Source organism: Desmodus rotundus, chromosome 5 (genome assembly GCF_022682495.2).
Source record: "Desmodus rotundus isolate HL8 chromosome 5, HLdesRot8A.1, whole genome shotgun sequence".
In the NCBI taxonomy this organism is placed as follows: domain Eukaryota; kingdom Metazoa; phylum Chordata; class Mammalia; order Chiroptera; family Phyllostomidae; genus Desmodus; species Desmodus rotundus.
The window spans coordinates 151,189,517-151,214,368 of record NC_071391.1 but is presented as its reverse complement, the minus strand read 5'-3'; the positions used below and the strand labels follow the sequence as shown (position 1 = coordinate 151,214,368).

The following is a 24,852-nucleotide window of genomic DNA, read 5'->3' as shown; positions in this document are numbered from 1 at the left end:
CGGGGCGCCCGCGCACCGGGTCCGTCGGGGGTGGGCGCCGCGGCGCGCGGAGCAGGACCCGCCTCCTGCCGGCGCCCCGCGAAACGCCCCTCCCCGGGGCGTCCGCGCCGGGGTCTGGAGCCCGGGCCGCCGGGCGGCCGAAGCTCGCAGAAGGCGCGCGCCACGTTTCCCGGCCGCCGGAGGCCGCCCCGCCTCCACCGGAGACGGGAACACCCCCCCCCCCCCCCCGAGCTCGGGTCGGTTCACACCTTTATTCTCTAACCACACACTTTAAAACACCGCAGTTCCTAACACTTAAACTACATTTCTTCGTGGGGGGGACACTGGGTTACCTGTCACGCTTTGCTGAAAGACGCCCTCCCCGTGAGAGGACAGAATGCCAGCGCTGCGCTGTGTCGCGTTTGGGGGGGCGTTCGGCGCCGCGCTGGCATCACTCGTGCCCGTCCCTTCCCCGACCCACGAAGTCTGGGTACTTAACGATGCCCAGGAACCGGCCGTTGTCCCGAGTACTTACCGTGCGCCGCGTTCTTTAAAACGGCGTTCCCGAGAGCGAACGCCGTTAGTGCCTGGACACGCCGAGGCAGGATCCCGGGGGAGGTGCGGCAGCCCCGCGCGGCGAGGCTGGGGGGGCCCGGCCGGCTCGCATCCCGTGTTTCCGCGCCCCGGCCTCCGCCCGCCCAGCGGGTACTGTCGAGCCGGTTCGCGCAGGGGCGGGACTTCGGATGGGGCGACCTTCCCGGAGACCGGAGACGGCTGTGCCGCCCGGCTCCTCCACCGGGGGGCGCCCCCAGCGCGGGCGCGGGCTGCGCGTGCTCCGTGACCGGGTGACGGGGGAGGTGTCAAGGTGGGGACTGGAGAGGTGATGATGGCCGCAGCGAAGCCTCCGGCGACTCTGCCGAACTGATTTTCCTAAACTCGCTGCACTGCTTTTCGATAGTTAGTCTGTGGTGGTAACAAAAATGCTCCAGTCGTTTCAATAAGGATGTTTTTAAAGAGACATTTTAATTTAGCACAAAGGTGGGAAGTCCATCTTTCTTTCCAACAGCAACGGCTTGTTAACCCCCAAGTCACAATTTATTGTGCGCACTTTTACACTGCAAATGGTTGAGTTAAATTTTTTGTGAAGTGTAATCTGATAGCTGTGTTTATGTTTTCCTGGCAAAGTGACAGTAATACTGGACTGCTTGCCACGTGTCGTGTGTGTTATACACGATTTCACTTAATCTTTAAAACAGTTCTTTAGTGATTACAGAATGTGGGGCTGTGGTGTCAGACAGTCCTGGATTCAAGTCCTGGCTTTATCACTCACTGGTTATGTGGTAATGGGAAAATTTCTCAACTTCTCTAAGCCTCAAACTTCTAATCTGGAAAGTAAGAATAAAATAATACCCACCTTATAGAGAGGTTTTGAGACTTGAATGAGATACCGCATGTAGAACTCCTCGCACAGTGGCTGGCACATGGTAAGTGTTCAGTGTGAGGCTGCGGCCGAGGCTACCTGCCTGTCCTGACTTGCCAGTCGGCGCTGCTGTTGGACTTCGGTCCTGGAGGCAGATGGATCTCCAAAGGACTGCTTCCACTGATGGTTCTGTGACACACCCCAACACTCCTTACATGACACGCAGGAGAAGGAATTGTTCAGATGCCTCTAGATCAGCTGCTGTCTACTTACTCTCCCACCGCCGCCAAAAACCCAAAAAACCACCTCCAGACATTCTATTCAAGTAGGAATTCCGGTATGATTTTTTTCATGTGGTGGAGTCCCTGTAAAAAACTCATTGAAGGATTTTGCCATATGAGCACACATGGTAGTGATTTTGTGTGTTGTTAAATATCAATGGATTAACTTTGTTTCAAATTTTATTAGGTTGTAGCACTGTGTATTCATGTACACTTATAATCTGCCACTCAATAGCATGCTCATACACTCAAGTTTAAATGTTAAAGTGACCAGTTTATGAGAATCCCTCAAAATACATACCGTATACATCTCTTCATTAGAATTGTTTTTAACTTTTCAGTAAATACCAATAAGTGCTCTTGAATAAGTGAATTTTGTCACATATCAAGGAATTTACCAGTAAGAAAATACGGGTTTTTTGGGGGGGGTTGCTTTTTAATATAATACTTGAAATTGATTATAATTAAGTTATGCAAATAGTTTGTCTTGATCTATTAAAAAAATTGAGGTGGCATATAAAAAACATATGATAAAAAGTATGTCAATACAAGCAGAACCAAAATTAATCAGGAAAAAAGGCTACCGCAAATAGATTATAAACTCAGCATACCTTTTATAGTTAACTTTCAGATTTGGTTTTGAGATCCTCAGTAGTCAAAGCAAAATGGTGTATAGGATCTTATTTTTTGTAAAGAGGAGGTATATCAGTTAACCAAAAAAAGCTTAGCATTTGTTAGCACTGAATTCTAAAAGCACTTTCTCATGTGAATCATTGTCACAATATTTTAGTAGCAAGTTCAATACCATTTCCCAGGGCTGCCTCTGGTGGTGTCATTCAGTTAGTTGTTTTTATATAGAAATGAGTGTGATAAGTAATTGTATGTTTTACTTTTACAGGAATCTTGGGAAACCAAAATGAGGCATAATCAGCTGTATTGTGAGACACCACCTACTGTTACTGTTCATGTAAAATCTGGGTCAAGTAGATCACATCAGCCTAGAAAACCTATTAATCTGAAGCGTCCTATTTTTAAAGATAGTAGGCCAGCATCTGAAAAAAATGCGCAGAATAGCAACAAGTCTAAACGCCCCAAAGGACCCTGTCTGGTTATACAGCGTCAGGAAATGACTGCTTTCTTTAAATTATTTGGTAGGTTTAAAATATTGAAATAATGGTAATTAGAGAGTACTTTAAAATGAGAGACTGTAAAGATTTATTAATCTTTCATAATAAAAGAGGATGCTGTTATTTTCTGTCAGATTTCTCATTTCCAACCAAATCTGCTTTTGTTTTACTTAGTCTTTTTAAATGTTGGGTTTTGTTTGTTTTGATTCTTTTGGATTACAAATTCAGACTCATCTCACTTCTTGGCTACTTGAATCCAAGTGTCAAATGTAAATCCTGGGCAATTCAAATTAATAGCATGAGTTTTCTTTGATATAAAGTAGAATACTATATAAACTCTCAGCCAAGCCAACTGACACAGTCTGAGGGCTTCCCAAGACTCTCAGTGCTATCACTGAGCACACTGGGAAGGCTAGTCAACCTGGAGAAGTTTCAGTATTGTATCAGGGGAATATTGTTAAAAATTAACTATGCTTTATTATCATGCTCATATAGTAAAAATCAGCTTGAATTTGCTCAGACTATGAGATAGTGCTACTCTGATAATAAAATTTTTTAAATCACCAAAAAGAAACATCTTTATAGTATTTCTACTGGCCAAAACAGAGACTTTTTTTGTTTGTTTATTTTGAGGTAAGGTAGTAAGGCAGACAAAATAAAGGGTAAAATAGACAGATTCTAGTAAATCCCTGCAGGAAGGAAGTCAAGCAGATATCACAGTGTGTAGATCCAGGTAACAAGCTTCCTTGTTTATAGAGAAAGGCAGAAGGGTGTACGAGGAGACACTTGAGAACAAGTGTATTTGCCCTACTTAGAGGACAGAAAAATTTTAAAGGCAAGCTGGTTAAAATTTAAAGAAAAGCAACATGAGGTAAGAAGACAAAATATAAGTAATATAAGTAGAAAAATGTTGAACTTATAAGGATATTCCCAGTCAGGATCTATAATGCTGTTAGAAGTTTGCCTCTCTGTTGAAAGTAGAGTAAAGTTATTACCCACAAACTTTTTTTATTATTCATAACTAATCATGAGAAATAAGAGAATGTTCCTGCCTATACCATTTTAGGTGATTTAAGGAATAGAAGAGGAATTAATAAGGCAGAAATTAATTATTCTCTGAAAATCATTTACATACTCTTGGAACTTTTCATGTATTTGACTATATTAATATCTCTCAAATGTAAAAATTAATATTAAAAAGTTATGTTTTGTTACTTAAAATGAAAGGGAAATGGAAAAATCAGATTTTCTCAGATTATATTCTACAACTACCCATATATTTTAGGATTATAAAATTGAAATAAGTGTTTTTGATCTTTTTAGATGTTACTCTTTTAATAGTATTTTTCTCTGTTGATCTTTTTGTCATAATACTCAGTTGCTCCAAAATTAAATGTTAATTATAAATAATGAATTATGAATCTTCTTTATATAGACATTTTCATGTGTATTGGATAATGTGTAATTGGACAGAGATAAATAGGAAGAGAGAAGAAACCAAATCTAAAAATACCCTGGGAACTAAAACAAGAAAGGATAAAATATTTAGAGAAAATAAAACATTAAAAATACAGAGTATTCATTAAGTCATTATTTTGTAAAGACTAAATTCTCTATCAGATTCCATTTCCACGTGTTAAAGATTGATTTTGGAAAGTAATGAATAGCTAATCTAGTACCCAAGACATCTTTCTCAAAGAGCTATTGGGATATTCAATACATCAAACACTTCTACCATTCCTGATCCATTCCTATATTATATTAAGGAAACTCAGATGGTAAACTGAAGAATAAAAGCAATAACTTTTTGAACAGTGCTTGCAATGGTAAATAAACCAAAGGACTGAAAACTACCTCAAACAACACTGGTCCAGCCATTTTTGTTTGTTTCTAAGCATTATGTATAATCTTATGTAGAAATTCTTCAAAAGGAAACATTCTATTTTTAAAAGACAAGTCATAGCTACCTTTTGTTGTAGATGACGATTTGATTCAAGATTTCTTGTGGATGGACTGTTGCTGTAAAATTGCAGACAAGGTAAATTTAGTAACAATGTAGTCATTAACCAGCATTTTTGTATTATTATACCATCAGAACTTTAATGAAATCTTATAAGAATTTCTTGTCTTATTAAATTTAGGAAAAGAGCTACCTTGCATTGCTCCTTCAATGTGGAAACCTTACACATTAATTTTTTGAAATTAGCATATACTATAGGTTAAGTCTCTATTTCAGGGAATTGTAGAATATTACTAATTAGATTTAAAAGACCTTAAGACTATATCTGTTTGATTGAAAACAAGAAACAGTATAGACTTAATATGTTTTGACCAGAATTATTACCATTTTTCAGGCTGTAGAGAAAGAATATTCTGAGATTCATTCCACTAATGCAGTCTGTTACACATTTTAATAGTTTGTAGGTAACTTAGATAAAACAAATCCCAAAAATCTTGTAGAGCAAAATTAGCTTATCATGTTGTTTATTTAGGAATCAATGTTTCATAAAAAAATTATGCTAACTTGCATACTAGGGATTGTGATGTTTCTATACTGTAAAAATGTAGCTGAATGGTTACGATTTCAACTTTGTAAATGCCATCTTAGACCAGGTAATCGTATCAGAAAATTTAGCATGACTTCACATCACACTTCATGTGCCAACTGATAAAAAAGGGAATGAATGGAAGACTAGTTTATGATTAAATACCCACTAAGTTAATACTGGTATGAACTTTTTTAAATTTCAGGTATAAGATAACAGAGATAAAATTGGAAAAATCTTTAAATTTGGAAAATTTCAACCATACACAACTTAGGGTAGAGATGAGAACAAAGACCTATATAGTGCCTATCCCACTATAACAATCAACTATTGACCATCCTTTTTTTTTTTTAATCCATACTGGAGGATATGTTTATTGATTTTAGAGAGAGAGAGGTAAGGAGAGGGAAAGAGAGAGACAGACAGAAACATTGATCGGTTGCCTGCTGTGCAGGCCCCAACCGTGGATTGAACCCCCAACCTAGATATGTGCTCTGACAGGGAATCAAATCCACATCCTCTTGGTCTTCAGGACAGCATTCCAGCCAACTGAGCCACCTGGCCAGGGTCTGTTGACTATTCTTGTTTCTCCCAATCACTTTCCCCAAAAGCAAATCCCAGGCATCCTAATATTTTATCCATAAGTGTTTCAAGATGTATCTCTAAAACATGATATATTTTAAACATAATCACAATGTCACCAACACTTTTAAAAATTAATGGTACTGCCTTAATATGAAATATCTAACTCATCTGGCATTGTTTCAAACTTTATGATTTTAAGGCGTTACAGTAATGAAAGTTGTTGGACAGCAGGGGGCACTGCTTTTAAACTAACTAACCAGGAACACTGTATTTTAACACTGTTTAAAGGACTATTTATAGTAGAGGACTATTTCAAGAGTCCTCTACTAAAAATTACATTAAAAACTTGGAACTTTTTTTATGGCCAATCCTGTGAAGGTAGGACGAATAGGCATTTTATGAGAGAGAACCTGATACATCAGTATTACTTGTTTTTAAGTTAACAGCCAGAACCTGGCATGTCCTAATACCAGGCTAGACACATGTATTTTTAATAATGAACTTAAAACACTTTTTTTCAATGAAAATAAAGCCATGTTATCCTATTTTTTTTGGAGTTATTTTTTAAAGGTTATTTTAAAAAGTGAGTATGAATGTCTGTAACTAAAAGGATTCAGGGGAAAAATTGTATATACATGTACATCAAGCCAATGTGGCAACATATTAACAATTGGTGAATCTAGGTGAAAGATATACATTCATTTATTTTATGATTACTTCAACTTCTCTATAGGATTGAAATTTAAGGTAGGAAAAAATGGGGTTTTGGTTACAAAAATCTGGGCAATAAAATTTAGGAGTTCATTCTAGTTATAATCTTACTCATGATAAATGATTATGAATTATTTCTCAATGTTCACATGGATTATAGGAAGACAAAAAATAAAGACTGAAATAGGTAATTCTATAAGAATAAATAATGCTTAATTGTTTTAGCTTATTATTGATCATAAAGGTAACTATTTTAAAGTAGTTTTACTTATGAAGGCAAAACATTAATATTAACTTTTAATTTTTTCCCTGTAGTATCTTTTGGCTATGACCTTTGTTTATTTCAAGAGAGCTAAATTTACTATAAATGAGCATACGAGGATAAATTTCTTTATTGCTCTGTAAGTATGCTTTCTACTAAGTGATTTTTTGTGGTAGTTTTTTATTATATATGATAATTTATTTAAAACAGCCTGTTTAAAACCTCATATATATCTTTGAGTAGACCTTCCTATGTAAAAGCTATACATTTTTTACTTTAACAGAATATTTTATGTTCTTTTCACTGATCTTATTTTGCTTTCTGCCTAAGATTTATTTTTAAATATTCCACTTGAATTTGAATGCACTTTTTATATTTTTCAGAGTGTTTCATTATAAATTGTCCCAAATTTTCCTCTTTTGGACTTTTTTTTTTAAGCCAGAGTGTTTTCTTTGAAATTTCAAGTTAATATACAATAAAAATCATTATCATCATTGCTCTTTTACATTGAACAACTTGCAGAAAATGCTCTGGACGTACTCACTGTGAAATTCTGTCTATAACATAGGAGTTATTCATATCTGATACCTATAGTGTCCTCTCATTGTTTCACTTAACACATTGTACTTTGACCAAGCCATATTGTTTTCCAGTTCTTCCACTGGCTTGTATTAGACAGTTTTTACTAGTTTTGTGATCTGGTAAATGGTCTTAGTGACATGGCTTTCCAATCTGTAAGTCAAAATTCTGGTAGAATCAATGTAAATTAAAAATATGTATCTCAGTCTCAAAACCTGTTCTACCCAGTACCCGAATATAGTACTGCAGGTGAAAATGTATGAATATAATTTGGCCATGTCCCCAGCTGGGGGTGTGGGAGAGGCAACTGATCAACATTTCTCTCACACATTGGTGCTTCTCCCCTTCTCTTTCTCCTCCCCTTCCCCTCTCAGTAAAAGCAAATAAATAAAATCTTTAAAAAAAAAGAACTATCAGGGATACTAAAAGTAAGAAGTTACTTTAGGTAACTTTACAGAGGACAGGATTTGACTCATGTAACTAAATGGGTTTAACATTAAGGTGCTTTATAATAAAATAACATTAAAATATGCAGTCATTTTAAGGAAGGATAAATAATATGTAGATACTCATTTTATAATTAACTAAATATGAACATGTACATGGTTTTAAAAAGTACATAAGAGGGTATGCAATTAAGAGTAAATCTTCCTCTCTCAAGACCTTGGCCTCCCTCCGCAAGGACAATGAACTGTTTCATGTTTATCTGTCTAGAAATAATTTTCAATACATGAAGCAGTATGTATATTACATGAATAGAAGGGTACTATTTCCTTCTGTACAGTATTAAATTTTTTAATGTGAAGTATGTACAAAAGAGCACATGGTATATGTAGCTATAGTTCATTTTTATTGTAGAATAATATTGTTGCTTATATATTTGACTTTTTTTCTACCATCTTGTTCTGTACTTTCTGTGTCCCATTTTTACCTGTTTCTTCTTTCCACTCCATTGTTATCTATTTTTTTTGTTGAGATTTTAAAATTTTTATTTTCTGATACCTTTTTTGCCTCTACTTGTTTAAATGCTATGCAGTCCATATCTATTTGCAATTACCCTAGTTATTTTTTTAAGATTTTATTTATTTATTTAAGAGAGAAAGGAAGGAAGGGAGAAAAAGGGAGAGAAACATCAATGTGCAACAGATACATCAATTGGTTGCCTCTCACACGTTCCCAACTGGGGACCTGGCCAGCACCCCAGGCATGTGCCCTGACTAGGAATCGAATCTGTGACCTCTTGGTTCACAGACCAGTTCACAGGCCTGTGCTCAATCCACTGAGCCTCACCAGCCAGTGCACCCTAGTTATTTTTCCACTGGGCTACACCAGCCAGGGCGGCACCCTAGTTATTTTTAATCACACAACCTTAAGCATTTGAACACTGATCAACTCCTTTCCCAACTTACATTTTCTTGTTTTGCAATTCTGTAGTTCTCTCTGATGCCAGAAAGTGTTATTGTTTTGTCCATTCAACATTTGTTTATATTTACCCACATATTTATATCTTTGCTTCCTATTCCTTCTTGTATCTCAAACCTTCCACTTAGGATCATTTGTCTTCTTTTCTGACTGCTTTTAAGACATCTTTTTCTTTCGTGTTTATCTATTAATTTAAATATCTTCAAACTTCAGGGTCTGTTTCTCATCTTGATACCTTAAGTATTTTATAATTTTTTTATTGTAAGTTCATTTTTCTTGGAAAGTAATCAAGGGGGTTTGCAAATGTTTCCAATGGGAAATCTGCTCCATTCTCATTTCTTTTCTATGTTATTCAATTTACTTTTTTTTCCTCTGGCTGCTTTTAAGATTTTCTCTTGATCACTCATTTTGAGCAATTTTATTCTGATGTGTCTTGGTGCTTTGGGCTTCAAGGAGTTTCTTTGTGGGTTTATGATTTTCATCAAATTTTAAAAATTTTTAGCCATTTATTTCTTCAAATATTTTTTTTCTGTTCACTGCCCTCTTTATGGACTCCAATTTCACCTTTATTTTATTAGGCTACTTGAAGTTTTCTCATGGCTCATTGATACTATTTATTATTTTTGTTTATTTTTGTCTGCATGTTTAATTTTGGATAGTTTATACTGTTACGTCTTCAATGTACAAATCTTTTCTTCTGCAACATTTAATTTGCTATTAATTCCATAGAGTATATTTTTCATTGTACACATAGTTTTCATCTCTAGAAGTGTGTCTTCTTATCTTTTTGAACATCTGGAATAGTTACAACTGTTTTAATGTTCTTGTATGTTACTTCTACTATGTGTGTCAGCTTGATTCATTAATTGTTCTGCTCACTATGGGTTGTGTTTTCCTGCTTCTGTGTATGCCTGATTCTGCTCAAGCATTTGTCAGGAAGGACACTGGTTTCCATTTGTGTATAATGACATTACCTGATTATGGTGAAAGACCAAAAGAAAGGATTAGAGGGATAAGTGCCTAACATTTATCCAGGGCTGGAAATAGTGTCTGTTCCAGCCAAACTGAAAAATCTCAAAATTCACAGGATGTTGAGTAGAGTATTCAGGAAGGTCTTGCCTCACTAGTAGGGAATAACTAGCCTCAGACTGAATATTGCTCCAGACCTACCTAACATATCATAAAAGCAAGACTTGAAAGGATCAGACTGTTTCCAAGTAACTGCATCCCAGAACAAAGCTTAAGATTTATAGGAATACACAAATATTCAGAACTCATTAAGGAAAATTCACTGTATCTCTATTTTTGAGCTATTATTTCTTTAATTATGAGTAAGGTTGAACATCTTTTAATGTGTTTATAGTGATTTGCATTTTTTTGTGAACTGCCAATTCTTGTCCTTTATCTATTTCTTTTTTTTGAGTTGTTCGTCTTCTTCGTTAGGTACTTGGCTAATACAGTAGAAGAAGATGAAGAAGAATCCAAATATGAAATATTTCCGTGGGCTTTAGGGAAAAACTGGAGAAAATTGTTCCCTAATTTCTTAAAGTTAAGGGACCAACTCTGGGATAGAATTGACTATAGGGCTATTGTAAGCAGGCGATGCTGTGAGGAGGTAAGATATTAAAATATTATATATGCATATATATAATCTCTGTCTTCTATTCATATAATTTTCCTTGTGTTATTTTTTAATGTGCTTCAAACATTTTAGTTTTTGTATATATAAGGGTAGACCATTAACCTGATGGTTACCATGAATACAAGTTGTGTATTATGATGTTGATGTTTTAATTTTATACCCCAAGAATTTAAAATTGCCATTTGTGTTTTTCAGAGCAGCCTACTTCTGTAGTATTTTTACTGTAGTGTTTAGTTTCTCTTGTCTAAAAGAACACCAGAACAAGGATAGTGTGCACATTTCAAAATATCACTGGAGTTGAATAATAATTTTCATTAAATAAATTATATAAAATTTCAAGTCCCCAAGACTGAAATGTGCATTGCATGACATAAAATTTATATAAAATTAAATATGTTTAGAAAACATTCCTTTTTTTCACATAGGACACATACTTTCCTTGATGCCAGATTTTATTAAGATAAAGCAGAAAGACACTAAAAATTAAAAGATTGATTATTTAATCTAATGCTCTGGTGTTCAATAAAGAATAAAATTAATGTTTCAAACTAAAAAATATAATAGAGTAGAAAGTTAAATGAAGGTAGTGATCACTGTAAGCCATCTAGTTCAGAAAAGTTTGGTAAATGTGAGCCAGATAATACTAGAATTAAATGAAGTCATATCCATTAAATAGACTATAGAGCAAAACAGACAATGGATTAATGTCAAACCTGAGGGAGAACTTTTGGGGTGTGTCACAAAACTCTGCCCAGAACTACTCATGTTAATTATATTTATTAATGAGATAAAGATATAGCAAGTATGCATATTTGTAGATCAAATTAGGAGGATTGTTGACTGTTGGGAAAAATGCAAGGATTCAGAGATAACTTAGAAAACCATACAGCAGGCCAAGTCTTTACAAGATTAAATCCAATAGAAAAATATAAAAGATTGGGTGTATAAGGCCCCCATAATTTAAGGATCCTCATTAATTAAAGGGTTTATATGACTCATTCCAATTACAGGGTGTTGAAAGAGTCCTGTATTGTTATTTTTTGTCACTACCTCTCCATGTCAAGAGGGATAATTTGTGCACCTGTTGCCATCCTTGCACGTGATAATCCGAGCAAGGCCTTATTTGAACACTCATACTTTTTTCCAATGCAAACACTTTAAGCCCATGGAACACTCAGCTAAGAACACAGAGGGGGCATGAGAGGCGAGAGGCCAGGATAGACAACACCCACCTCATGGCAGGTTGCTCACCTACTCCTAAGATATAATGACCAGTATTTTTTAAATTGCAACAACTTTAATTTACACTATTGGAGCTGGAATTACCACAGTTGCTGCCACCAGACTATTAATGAGCCAGAGAATGGAGTGACTTAACAGTGCATGTGTAAAAGACTAAAAAGTTTCAGACAGCTATAAACTCAGTTGTGTAATGGGATTTACAGAAAAGTTTAGTTTCTCAAGGATTCAGCATGGAGACCTAACAGATCTCTCCACTAATTTCAGACCTAGGTATTAAATTTCCTATTCATATTTCATTATCTAGTAGATACCTCAAACTTAACATACTAAAAATTGAATTTTGATTCCCCCACACAGACTTTCAAACCTGCTTCTCTTGCAATCTTCCACATATTAATAAATGGTAACTTCATCCTTCTGGTTGTTCAGACCAGAAAGCTGTGACCCTAGACTTTTCTTTTTCTTACATCCATATCTTAAAAAAATATCTGACCCTGGCTGGTACAGCTCAGTAGATTGAGCACCAGCCTGCAAATCAAAGGGTCACTGGTTCGATTTCCAGACAGGGCACATGCCTGGGTTGCGGGCCAGGTCCTCAGTAGGGAATGCTTCAGAGGCAGCCACACATTGATGTTTCTCTCCCTCTCTTTCTCCCCACCTTCTCCTCTATAAAAATAAAATTTAAAAATCTTTTAAATAAACATATCCAACCTCTGCCCTGACCTGTGTGGCTCAGTTGGTTGAGCTTCATCCTTCTCACTCCACTCCAGCCATGTAGCCTGCTTGCTGTTTCTCAAACACACCAAGGGCACTCACTCCCACTTGAGGGTCTTTGTATTTGCCATTCCCATTACCTGGAATGGTTTCCCCCCAGATATTAGTATATTTTACTTCCTCACTTCATTCAGGACTCTGTTTAAATGCTAACCTCAGAGAAACTTTGCCTTACCACCCTATGTTGAATAGTGTCTTACTCAATGGAATACATAGAAGAGTTCAAAAATAAACCCTCACATTCATGTTCAGTTGAATTTTGACAAGGGTACCAAGAAAATTCAATAGGGGAAGAGTAGTGTTTTTAGTAAATGTTGCTGGGACAACTAGGTATCCACATGTAGAAGAATGCAGTTGGGCCCCTACTTTATATCACATATAAAAACTAATTAAAAATGGATCAAAGACCTAAATGTAAGAACTAAAAACTCTTAAAACATAGGGGTAATTCTTCATGACCTTGGATTAGGTTTCTTACATATGATACCAAAAGCACAAGTGACAAAAGAAAATACAAAGTGGACATCATCAAAATTTAAAATGTCTTTCAAAGGACAACATCAAGAAAGTGAAGATAACCCACAAAATGGGAGAAAATTTTTGCAAACCATCTGATAAGGGACTTGTATCTAGAATAGAAAGAGCTCTTACAACTCAATAATAAACCTAATTTTAAAATGTGCAAAGGATCTGAATAGGCATTTCTCCAAAGAAGATATACAAATGGGGGGAAAAAAAAAGCATATGAACAGATGCTCAATATCATTAGTGATCAGAGAAATGCAAAATTGAAACCACAAGAAGATATTACTTCACACCCACTAGGATGGCCATCATAAAAAGACAGATAATTACAAGTGTTGATAAGAATGTGGAGAAATTCAAACCCTCATACACTTCTGTTGGGAATGTAAAATGGTGTGTAGTTGCTTTGTAAAACAGTCTGGCTTTTCCTCAAAAAGCTAAACATAGAGTTCCACGTGACCCAGCAATTCTACTATTAGTTATGCAGTTAAGAAATGAAAACTGTGTCCATAAAAAACTTGAACACAAATGTTCACGGAAGCATTATTTATACCAGTCAAAAGTGGAAACAATCCAGATGCCCAACAATTAATGAATAGATAAGCAATGATATATCCATACAATGATATATTATTTGGCAATTAAAAGGAATGAAGTAACGTGCTACAACATGGATGAAACACAAAAATTTTGTGCCAAGTAAAAGAAGCCAGTCACAAAGGACCACACATTGTATGATTCTTATTTATATAAACTGTCTAGAATTGACAAATTGAAAGAGATAGAAAGTGGATTAGTGATTGCCAGCGGCTGAGGGAGGGAGGGAATGGGATGTGACTGCTTTCTTTATGGAATGATGAAAATGTTCTAAAATTGACTGTGGTAATGGTTGTGCAACTATGAGTATACTACAGGCCATTAAACTGTACACTTTAAATGGGTGAATTGTATGGTATTTGAGTAATATCTCAATTAAGCCAGTAAATTAGCAAGTAGTACCTCCCACTATTATTATGTATTCCTTTTCCTATTTTTCTTCATAGCACTTAATCACCGTATAACATATTCTGTTTTACTTATTTATCTTACTAGTGTCAATTTTCCCCTACTTGAATATAAATTCCAAGAGGGCAGGGTCTTTACTTTGTTCTTATTATATCTCCAGTGCCTAGAACAGTGCCTGGCATATAGTAGATACTCAGCAAATAGTGCTTACTGACAGAATGATGGAAACTTAAGGCTCCCAGTTCTTTTTCATACCTGTTTATACATGAAAAAGAAAAAACTTTAAAATGCTTTTTCATGGAGCTCTCTCAGCACTTACCCTAGTGGCAGATAGGCTTTTTTTTTTTTTTTCTCTTCCAACCAGATATACTTGAATTGAATCATGTTGATGTATAGGAAAGGCAACTATCTAGTTAGATTTTATCCAATTCTCTTAAGTATTCATTCAACAGCTAATTTATGAGTAAGACACCAAGTTCAGTGTTTATTATAAAGAAGTGTTACATCATCCTTGCCCTGAAGTTTGCTGCATTAAAGTAGCAAGACACGCTTAGAGATTTAGTTAAGTACTCTATGCTTTTGTTATTGAGAGCTTGGTACTGACATACTGCCAAGCCAATTCTTTTTTTCATATTGTGCAATAAAACTGTTATGATAGCTACTAACTGGTTTGCAATAATAATACTCTACATTTACATTATACTTATATATTCATAAATATTTTCATATATCGTCACAAAAATGGCTGTGAGGGTTGAGTATTCCCATTTTAAGGCTGGTGAAACTGAGGACCAATAAGGTTGAGATTTACTCAAGATCTTATGCTAATTGTCAGAGTCAGAACTTGACCTCACAACTAAGGACTTCACAATGTTCTGTTTTCTCTGACATCTAGCCTCCACCTCTTATTGACTGGTTTAGAAAATGCATTTCTGTTATGTTATTTTATCTCAGGAATTAAACAGCATAAGTATTCTCCACTTTACAGATGAAGAAAGTGATGTAGAAAGGTTGTGACTTGTCCATGGTTACTCAGTAAGTGGCAGGGCCAGCTAGTACTTAAATTTGGTACTCTTTCCATTATACACCATCAAAAGAACTTATTCCCTCCTTTGAGATAATGTGAATTTTGTAATTTGTCTCCTATTATTTAAACCCTGGCTGCTGCAGAGAAACTAAGAGCTAACTTTTGTCCTTAACCACATTAACTCTTACCCTTTATTACTGGCATGTCTGCTTTCCCACTTTAGGTATATTTTCCCTTTCAGGTCCTATTAAATGAAAAATTTTTCATTTGCTCTTTTTTTTAAACTGTCTCAAATCCTTTTTTGGAAAGAGATGAGGAATGATTAAATTGAAAAATGTATGTAGGGCCCTGGCTGGTGTGGCTCAGTGGATTGAGTGCTGACCTGCGAACCAAAGGGTCACCTTTGATTCCCAGACAGGCCACGTACGTGGGTAGCGGGCCAGGAACCCAGTAGAGGGCACAGGGGAGGCAACCACACATTGATGTTACTCTCCCTCTCTTTCTCTCTCCCCGCCCCCCTCTCTAAAAATAAATGAATAAAATCTCTTGTTAAAAAAAGAAAAATGTATGTAAGGAGTCTCCAAAAAAGAATAAAGAGTATTTCAACCTACTTATTCTGATCTTATCTTCTTAGAACCAGTTTATCTTTTTGGACATCAGTTCCTCTGAGGTGGAATCTATTTAGGTTGGTGATAGATTAATTTCTAGATTGGTTCACAGATTCCGGAGAATGCCAATCTGATGAGAAAGAGTTAGACTCCAGTAGCAATTTTATCAAGAGGAAGTTTATTCTTGTCTTGTCTGGCAATAGTCTGGCCTAGTTGGCACAATATCATCATAGCTGATTTCTCTGTCAGCTATTACTCGACTCCAGATTAGGAATTTAGAAAGGAAGCAGTGATGTGATATAAACACTGCTATGAAGAAAATAATCCAATGACAGGCCCAATATAGGGCAGGTGCTGGAGAGTGCTACACTCACCATAGGTCAGGAAGCAAGGTGTAAACCCAGTGCCAAAGAAAAATCAATGTTACAGAGTTATTGTTTGGTGACCAGTTGGATATATGGCACACAGGGGGATGAGTTGTCAGAGTTGCAAAGCTATATAACAAAAAGAGTGAGGGTTCCATAATGCAAACTGGTTTATGGGGATGATAAGGAATTTAGTATTAGATATAAATTTAAAGTGATAATTGGATAATTAAGAGAATTGTCAATAGGTATGAGTAAAATGAGTCATAACATTCAAGTGACGTTTAAAGCTTGGTAGAGAAGAGATCCAAGGTGATGGTAATATTAATACTTTTGATCACTTGCCAGGCACTGTTCCAAGTGCTACACATGTATTAACTCACAATTCTTCTAGCTAGCTAGGTAATCCCAGGTGAGGAAATCGAAGCATAGAGAGGCTCTATGACTTCTCCAAGGTCACACAATCAGTAAAGCAGCATAGCTTTATTCCAACCCCGGCAGTCTGATTGCAGTGCTGTTAACACTTATACTATACTACCTCTTGAGGTTACAGAGTAGATATGCATAGAAAAAAACCCAGAAGGCCAAGTATTGTATTTTAGAAACACCCACCAAAGGTACAAAAAAAATCACTAAAGAATAAGATAAAGTAAAAGCTAGGATAACATTTCTTGTAGGTCAAATACCAATGCTTCAGAATAATCACTTTCATAGAATCATAGACTCTGATGACTGTAAGTGACCTGTTTTCTAAAGGTCACTTACCTTTCCAAAAGATACCTTATGGCCCAGGAAGTTATGTAATTTACCTAAGGTCATAGAGCTAATAGAATTAAGACAAAAATCCTGCCCTCTTGACTCTGGTACAATTTTGTTTTTAATTCATTGTTGTTATCACAATAACATTCTAATTGTGTATAAAATGTTTATATTTTAACATAGTGTATATTTAAAAGTAAGCAAGCACATAAGCATGCATTGGTCTAGCTGAGTTAGCATGTGGAGAGACGATGATGCTTAGTTTATTCCAGAATGAACAGTTTACCAAACCTACTTTGTATCCTTTACTTCATATTTCCCTTTGCTCTTCTCACTAGACTTTGCTATAAGATTCCTACAAAGATAATATTATTGAAGGTTCATAATATCAGTGGTCTCTAGTTCTTAATTTTTATGTCATTCAAAATATTTAATGACTGCATAATATTGTGTGGAGGGCATTTGATAGAGAGGTATATGAGAGACTTCCTGCACAAAGGGGACTTTCAGGAGGATAGGTTACACGTATAAAAAGATACATCTGAGTACTAGACACTCATATGCTAAAGATCCTAATACAGCCTTAACAATAAAACAAAACAATCTGAAAGCAGGAGTGTTTAGAAAGGTGGGAGTTATGCTGAGCATCGAGGGAAAGGTAACACTAAGACAAAGGGAGAGGACACTTCAGACATGCTAAGTAAAGCTATTGAAGTGTTGAGGAAAAATAATAGATACATATAGAAGGAATAAGAAATTCTGGTATTCTACTTTTTTACTTAGATAGCTCTGAATCTAGTTTTTTATTGTTAAAGATATGTTTGTAGAGTTAACACCTTTATTTACTTCTACCTTTTTAAATATGTGTAATTATTACATGTCTTTGGTTGAAAGCTTTTTTGAAGGATTTAAAAGAAGTGGATTATAAAATAAATTCAATCCTAAAGTATACTTTTTAAAAATTAGCATAGCTAACATTATTTATGCCATTTATCTCAAGAAGGCTACAGTAATCCCACTTTCTTGGGGGACTGGTCTTAATCTAGGGGTTTCAAGGTATACATTTTTTAACAGCAAAAGCCTTTTTCCTTTCCAAATAAAAATTTACACACAGTCCCCCAAGTTGAGCTTCTCTACCTGCTCTGGTACCCCTAGTCCCTCTTAAAATCCCCCCAAATAGTCTGTGAAACCTCAGGGCTCCTCAAAACAGTTTGAAAATCACTGGCCTATACAATTAATAGGGCACTGTCTAATGCTTAGATTCCACAGTTTTCATTTACTGTGGGTCACTGGTAACTGCAACTAAACATTTTTGCTTAGAAGTAACATTCTAACATCCTGCCTTAGGAGTTTTAGACATCATGAGGTCAGCATATAGATACCCAACTTGGCTTAACTAGCTAACATTTGTCAGTTGTTTATGATGTGATACAGATTTTACACCTATCTAATCCTCAGAACATCCTATGAAGCAGATAGTGTCCACATTTTAGATACAAAGAAACTGAGCCTCTGAAAGGGTAAGTAGCTTGCCCAGTATCATGGAGCTAGCACATGGGCATCAGGATAGGAAATGACGTCTATCCTGACTGTAAAGACAGTGTTTCATCTGACAAAACTTAGACAACAATGCCTGACATGTAGTGAGGAATCTTGAGTGCTTCATAAATAATTTATGTAATCCTTACAACAACCCTCTAAAATAAACACATTCTCTTCATGGTACAGATGAGGAAACTGAGGAACAGAAAGGTTAAATAACTTACCTGTACTCTTTCTACATCCCTTGCCATAATTGCAAACATTTTAAGATTAGCCTAACATATATAGTTGGAAACCTCAATTAAACGTATTTTCAGCTCAGTGCACTCCAAAGTTAAGAATTGTTTTGGGATAACTATATTGTCTTTTATGAACTTAAAGTATTCAGAATTCAAAAACTCAAGAAGGCTGCTGCAGTCCTATTTCCTATTTTCAATAATTTAAATACTTTCAATTATTGTTTTAAGGATCCAAGCAATGAATCACTTTATAGGTAAATACTGCCATATCTGGAGATGCTGTTTTTTTCAACATCGGTAACTTAGATTTTTAAATCTAGTTTTAGAGATAGCTGTTCTTAGATTATAATTTTTATACTTAATTTTACTAAATTCTTAAAACTTATTAAAATTCTAAAAGAAAGCTTTCCACTGTAGGTTATGGCCATTGCTCCGACCCATTATATATGGCAACGAGAACGCTCTGTGCATCACAGTGGAGCTGTTAGAAACTACAACAGAGATGAAGTACAACTGCCCCGGGGACCTAGTGGCACACCGGTAGATTGCTCACTCTGTGGTAAAAAAGGAAGATACGTTAGACTGGGATTGTCTTCATCATCGTCTTCATCCAGTGATACAGTGCAGGTGATGGAGAAGCATTCTCAGGAATCCCACAACCCATTCTCAGTGGGCATGATAGTTGATCCTTCTCAAGCTTATAGCTATTCTCAAGGTATGATTTAGTGATATGTCAGAATTAGATTTATGCAAGTTATTAATAAACCCAAGTTAGTTATTGACCTACAGTCAGTCCTTAACAGTCAGGGAAACATAATAACATATACTGCAACACTATGAATTAAATCAGTATTGAAAGTTTTCCCCTTTTCAGTTACTTTTTGTCTTGTGTTACTATTTTGTTGATACCTTACCTAAACTAAAAGATTTTTAACATGATTTATGTTAAAGTGAAATTTAATTACTATGGGTCCCAAGTATTTTAGGTAGTAAGTATCTTTGAAAGCATTTGAAATGTTTTTTATTTTAATTTTTGTTTATTGATTTGAGAGATGGGGGGAGACAAAGGGAGAGAAAGAGAGAAGAGAGAGAAATATTGATTTGTTCCATTTATGCATTCATTGATTGATATTTGTATGTGCCTTGAGTGGGGGTCGAATTTATAACCTTGGTATATTGGGATGAAGCTCTAACTAGCTAAACTACCCAGCCAAGGCTGATATGTTTCTTTTATTCAAAAGAAGTTTTAAGAAGAAAATAAATTCACTTATAATTTCACCATCTAGTTTTACCAGTGATTAATTATTGGTTTCCTTCTATATTTTGTGAAATATATTTTATTGATTATGCTGTTGCAGTTGTCCCAATTTTTTCTCCCCTATATCCCCCTTCACCCTGCAATTCCCACACTCCAGCATTCCCGCCCCCAACCCTTAGTTCATGTCCATGGGTTGTACATATAAATTCTTTGGCTTCTCCATTTCCTATACTATTCTTAACCACCCCCTATTTTGTACCTACTATTTATGCTTCTTTTTCCCTGTACCTTTTAACCCCATTCTTCCTCTCCCCCTCTCCACTGATAACCCTCCATGTGATCTCCATTTCTGTGATTCTGCCCCTGTTCTAGTAGTTTGCTTAGTTTTTGTTTTTGTTTTTCAGGTTCAGTTGTTGATAGTTGGAGTCTGTTGTCATTTTGTTCTTCATATTTTTGACCATCTTCTTTTCCTTAGATAAGTCCCTTTAACATTTCATATAATAAGGGCTTGGTGATGATGAACTCCTTTAACTTGACATTATCTGGGAAGCACTTTCTCTGCCCTTCCATTCTAAATGATAAGGATAGAGTAATCTTGGATGTAGGTCCTTGCTTTTCATGACTTGGAATGCTTCTTTCCAGCCCTTTGTTGCCTGTAAGGTTTCTTTTGAGAAATCAGCTGATAGTCTTATGGGAACTCCTTTGTAGGTAACTGTCTCCTTTTCTCTTGCTGCTTTTAAGATTCTGTCCTTATCTTTAATCTTGGGTAATTTAATTATGATGCATCTTGGTGTGTTCTTCTTTGGGTCCAATGTCTTTGGGACTCTCTGAGCTTCCTGGACTTGCATGTCTGGTTCCTCCACCAGATTGGAGAAGGTTTTCTTCATTATTTGTTCAAATAAGTTTCCAATTTCTTGTTCTTCCTCTTCTCCTTCTGGAACCCCTATGATTTGGATTTTGGAATGTTTAAAGTTGTCTCACAGGTTCCTTAGCCTCTCCTCATTTTTCTGAATTCTTGTTGCTTCATTCTGTTCCAGTTGCATGTTTATTTCTTCCTTCTGCTCCAAACCGTTGATTTAAGTCCTAGTTTCCTTCCCTTCACTGTTGGCTCCTTGTATATTTTCCTTTATTTCACTTTGTATAGCCTCCATTTTGCAACCAAACTGTCATTTCTGTGAGCATCCTACCAGTGTTTTGAACCCGCATCGGATAGGTTGTCTGTCTCCTTGTCACTTAGCTTTTTCTGGAGTTTTGATCTGTTCTTTCTTTTGGGCCAAGTTTCTTTGTCTTGGCATACCTGTTGCATGGTAAGGGGCAGAGACTTAGGTATTAGGGCTGGTAATCCACAATGCTGCGTTGTGGTGCTGTATGTGGGGAAGGGATCAGAGGGGGAATAATGCCGCTTCCTATCTTCCTTGGCTCTCACCCCACTTTCAGTCACTTCCCCTGCTTCCCACAAGTGGATTGTGCCCTTTCAGGTGCTGATTCCAGGTGGGTGGGCTTGTGTACATTCTAGGACCCCGTGGGCCTCTCCAACAGACTCTCCTGTGAGGCTGGGAATTTCTCCTGCTGCTGCAACCACTACAGGTTTTTACAGCCAGAGTTTTTGAGGCTTTATTTCCCCATGCTGGGACCCTTGGTTGCGTGGTTTGTCTTGCTCTCCAGTTTTCCTTCCCAGCTTATCCACAAGCAAATGTGGGAACTCCCTTCCACTGCCTTGCTGCAAGTCCTCTCCACCCCAGCTTCCCATCTTCACCCCTCCTACCAGAGTAGATACATGTTTCTTCTTTAACTACTTGGTTGTCGGACTTCCATGCAGTTTGGTTTTCTGGCAGTTCTGATTGTTTTTTTCCCCCTAAGCTGGTTGTTTCCTTCTTTTTGTTGTGCAAGGAAGCGAAGTGTTTCTATCTACGCCTCCATCTTGGTCTGAACTCTCTGTCTTATCTATACTTCTTTTTATTTTAAAAGTTTAATAGTACTATGTTATAAGGTTGGAAAGGAAACACAGAGGTCCTTTGTCTTACCCCTTCTTTTTCTGTATACTTTTAAAACATTGAGATATAATTGAAATATAACATTGTTTTAGTTTTAGGCATACATGATTTGATGTATGTATAGATTGCAAAATGATTACCACAATAAATTAACATTCATCACCGCATGTTTATAATTCTTGTGATGAGAACTTTGAAGATCTATTCTCTTAGCAACTTCCAAGTATCCAATACAGTATTGTTGACTGTAGTCACCATGCTGTACATTACGTTCCCAGGACTTATTTATCTTACAACTAGAAGTTTGTACCTTTTGGCCACCTTCATGCATTTTGCCTGCTCCCCTAACCCCCACCTCTGGAAACCAGCAATAGGTACTTCGAATCTATGAGTTTGGGGTTTTTTTTTTTTTAATTCCACATGTAAGTGAAATCACACAGTATTTACCTTTCTCTAATTTATTTCACTTAGCATCATGTCCTCAAGGTCCATTGTGTTGTTGAAAACAGCAGGATTTCCTTTTTTTTTGGCTGAATAATTCCATTGCATATACATACCACGCTTGGATATTGTAAATAATGTGTCAGTAATCATGAGGGTGCAAATGTCTTCTTGAGATAGTGATTTTGTTTCCTTCACACAAGTACCCAGAAGTGATATTTCTGGATCGTATGGTAGTTCTATTTTTACTTTCTTGAGGAGCCTCCATACTGCTTTCCATATTGTCTGTGCCAATTTACATTACTACCAACCACATATAAGGGTTCCCTTTTCTCCACATCCTCACCAACACGTATTTCTTGTCTTTTTAACAGGTGTGAGATAGCTCATTGTGGTTTTGATTTGTATTTCCCTGATAATTAGTTATGTTGGACACCTTATCATGTACCTGTTAGCCATTTGTATTTCTTCTTTTGAAAAATGGTTATCTCCTCTGCCCATTTAAATTGGCTAGGGTTTTTTTTCTATTGAGTTATATGAGTTCTTATATATTTTGAATGTTAACCCCTTATGAAATGTATAATTGGCGAGTATTTTTTTCCCATTCCATAGGTTGTCTTTTCACTTTGTTGAACATCTCCTTTGCTGTAAGCTTTTTAGTGTGATGGCTCACTATTTATTTTTGCTTCTTTGCTTTTGGTGTCAAGTGCAAAAAACCATTGCCAAGACCTATACCAAGGAGCTTACCTTCTGTTTTCTTCTGAGTTTTATGGTTTCAGAAATTACATTTAAGCCTTTTGCTAGCAGATTTTTGTGCATGGTGTAAGATACTGGTCTAGTTTCATTCTTTGCAGTCCAACACCATTATTCTTTCCCAATTGTACACATACCCTTGGCTTCTTTGTTGTAAGTTAATTGACTACAAACCATAGATATGATGGTTTATTTGTGTGTTCTCTATTCTGTTCCATTGATCTTGGTGTCTGTTTTATGCCAATACAATATCATTTTGATTACTATAGCTTTGGAATACTATACACTTTTTCTACTTTTTTATTTAAAAAGAAATTAGCACCATACCATGTCTAGGCCTACTTTTTTTTTTTTCGCTTATCATAAAGCATTTGCCCATGTCATTAGTTTTTGAAAACCTGATTTTAAATCATGACATGGTACAAATACTGTTAATTATTTGCATACTTCATTTTTGTTGGGATTTAAGTGGCATTGAAGAATATTTTACATTACAAAAAAATCATATAAAGTAGAAATACTTTTAGTCAATCACACCACAGTTTTTTTAAAAGATTTCATTTATTTATTTTTAGACAGAGTGGGAGGAAGGGAGAAAGAGAGGGAAACATCAGTGTGTGGTTGCCTCTCGCACACCCCCTACTGGGGATCTGGCTCGAAACCCAGGCATGTGTCTTGACTGGGGATTGAACCAGTGATCCTTGGGTTCACAGGCTGGCACTCAATCCACTGAGCCATACCAACCAGGGCTCAATCACACCATAATTTTTATTTAAATTATATTTATAAAGCTATAGTATTTCTCTGACATTTTTCATTTTGAAATAGAACCAGAATAATATTTTACTAGCAGTGATCTTTTTCATGTCTTCTAAAGCCTTTCTTCCAAATTTTCACCCATCTGAAGATAAGACTGACAGATTTTTTATGGTTCTTTCTAACTCTATGAGACCCACCTTATTTCAGAATTTCACCTATTTATTTTTACCACATCCTTATGAGATTAAAAGTGGCCACTGAAATTTTAGTGAAAGAAAAAGTAGACTCTTAAGACTCTTGAGGAAGGTAAGGGTCATGCCTCAGTCATTGTTCCATTTCCTGGCCATAGTAATCACTACACAGATTTGACTGACGGAACATATATTCTATCCCCTGGCAACACCTCCAAGTATAATTTTTACTGGCTCCCTCATATTTGAAGATAAATAGGGTCGACCATAGGATAAATAAGGATTTTCCTTTTAGCTTCCCTCCCACCTCTCCCAACTCCTTTTACCTACACTCTTTGATCCTTATAATAGGTAAGCACTTGACTTAAGGGAGTTGTAAATGGAACTGTGCTTTCACTCCATTCCTGGATGAAAACCCTGAAGCCCTGGTTTAGGATATACAGGTCCTATACAACAGCAGTCCCCAACCTTTTTGGCACCAGAGACTAGTGTCTTGGAAGACAGCTTTTCTTTAAAAAAAAATTTTTTTTTCAAAGATTTCACATGTTATAGAGAGAGGGGAAGAGAGGGAGAAAAAGAGGGAGAGAAACAGATGTGTAAAAAAACCCTCCATTGGTTGCCTCTCACATACCACCAGAGGGGCCTGACCTGTAACCCACATGAACCCTGACCAGGAATTGAACCCGTGACCTTTTGGTTCGCAAGCCGGCACTTAATCCATACAGTCACAACAGCCAGGGCAAAGACAACTTTTCCATGCATGTGGGGGTTGGGGCAGGGGTGTGGAGACAGAGCTTAGGCTCTCACCTGCTCACC

At 36.4% G+C, this 24,852-nt stretch overlaps 1 protein-coding gene across 2 annotated transcripts in view; it reads left to right on the top strand.

The window, feature by feature from the left end:
- Positions 1-24,852, top strand: part of SPDYA (speedy/RINGO cell cycle regulator family member A) — a 29,146-nt gene that overhangs the window by 661 nt on the left and 3,633 nt on the right. Inside the window, exons 1-6 of one of the 2 annotated variants that reach the window (XM_045189290.2) lie at positions 829-1,017; positions 2,579-2,831; positions 4,787-4,845; positions 6,965-7,050; positions 10,356-10,527; positions 19,058-19,355. In XM_045189290.2, the coding sequence (XP_045045225.1) occupies positions 2,597-2,831; positions 4,787-4,845; positions 6,965-7,050; positions 10,356-10,527; positions 19,058-19,355 (850 nt within the window). In that variant the 5' untranslated portion in view covers positions 829-1,017; positions 2,579-2,596. Of the gene's footprint in view, positions 1-828; positions 1,018-2,578; positions 2,832-4,786; positions 4,846-6,964; positions 7,051-10,355; positions 10,528-19,057; positions 19,356-24,852 lie in introns of those variants that run through there. The other variant, XM_024553024.3, reaches the window with a different exon arrangement.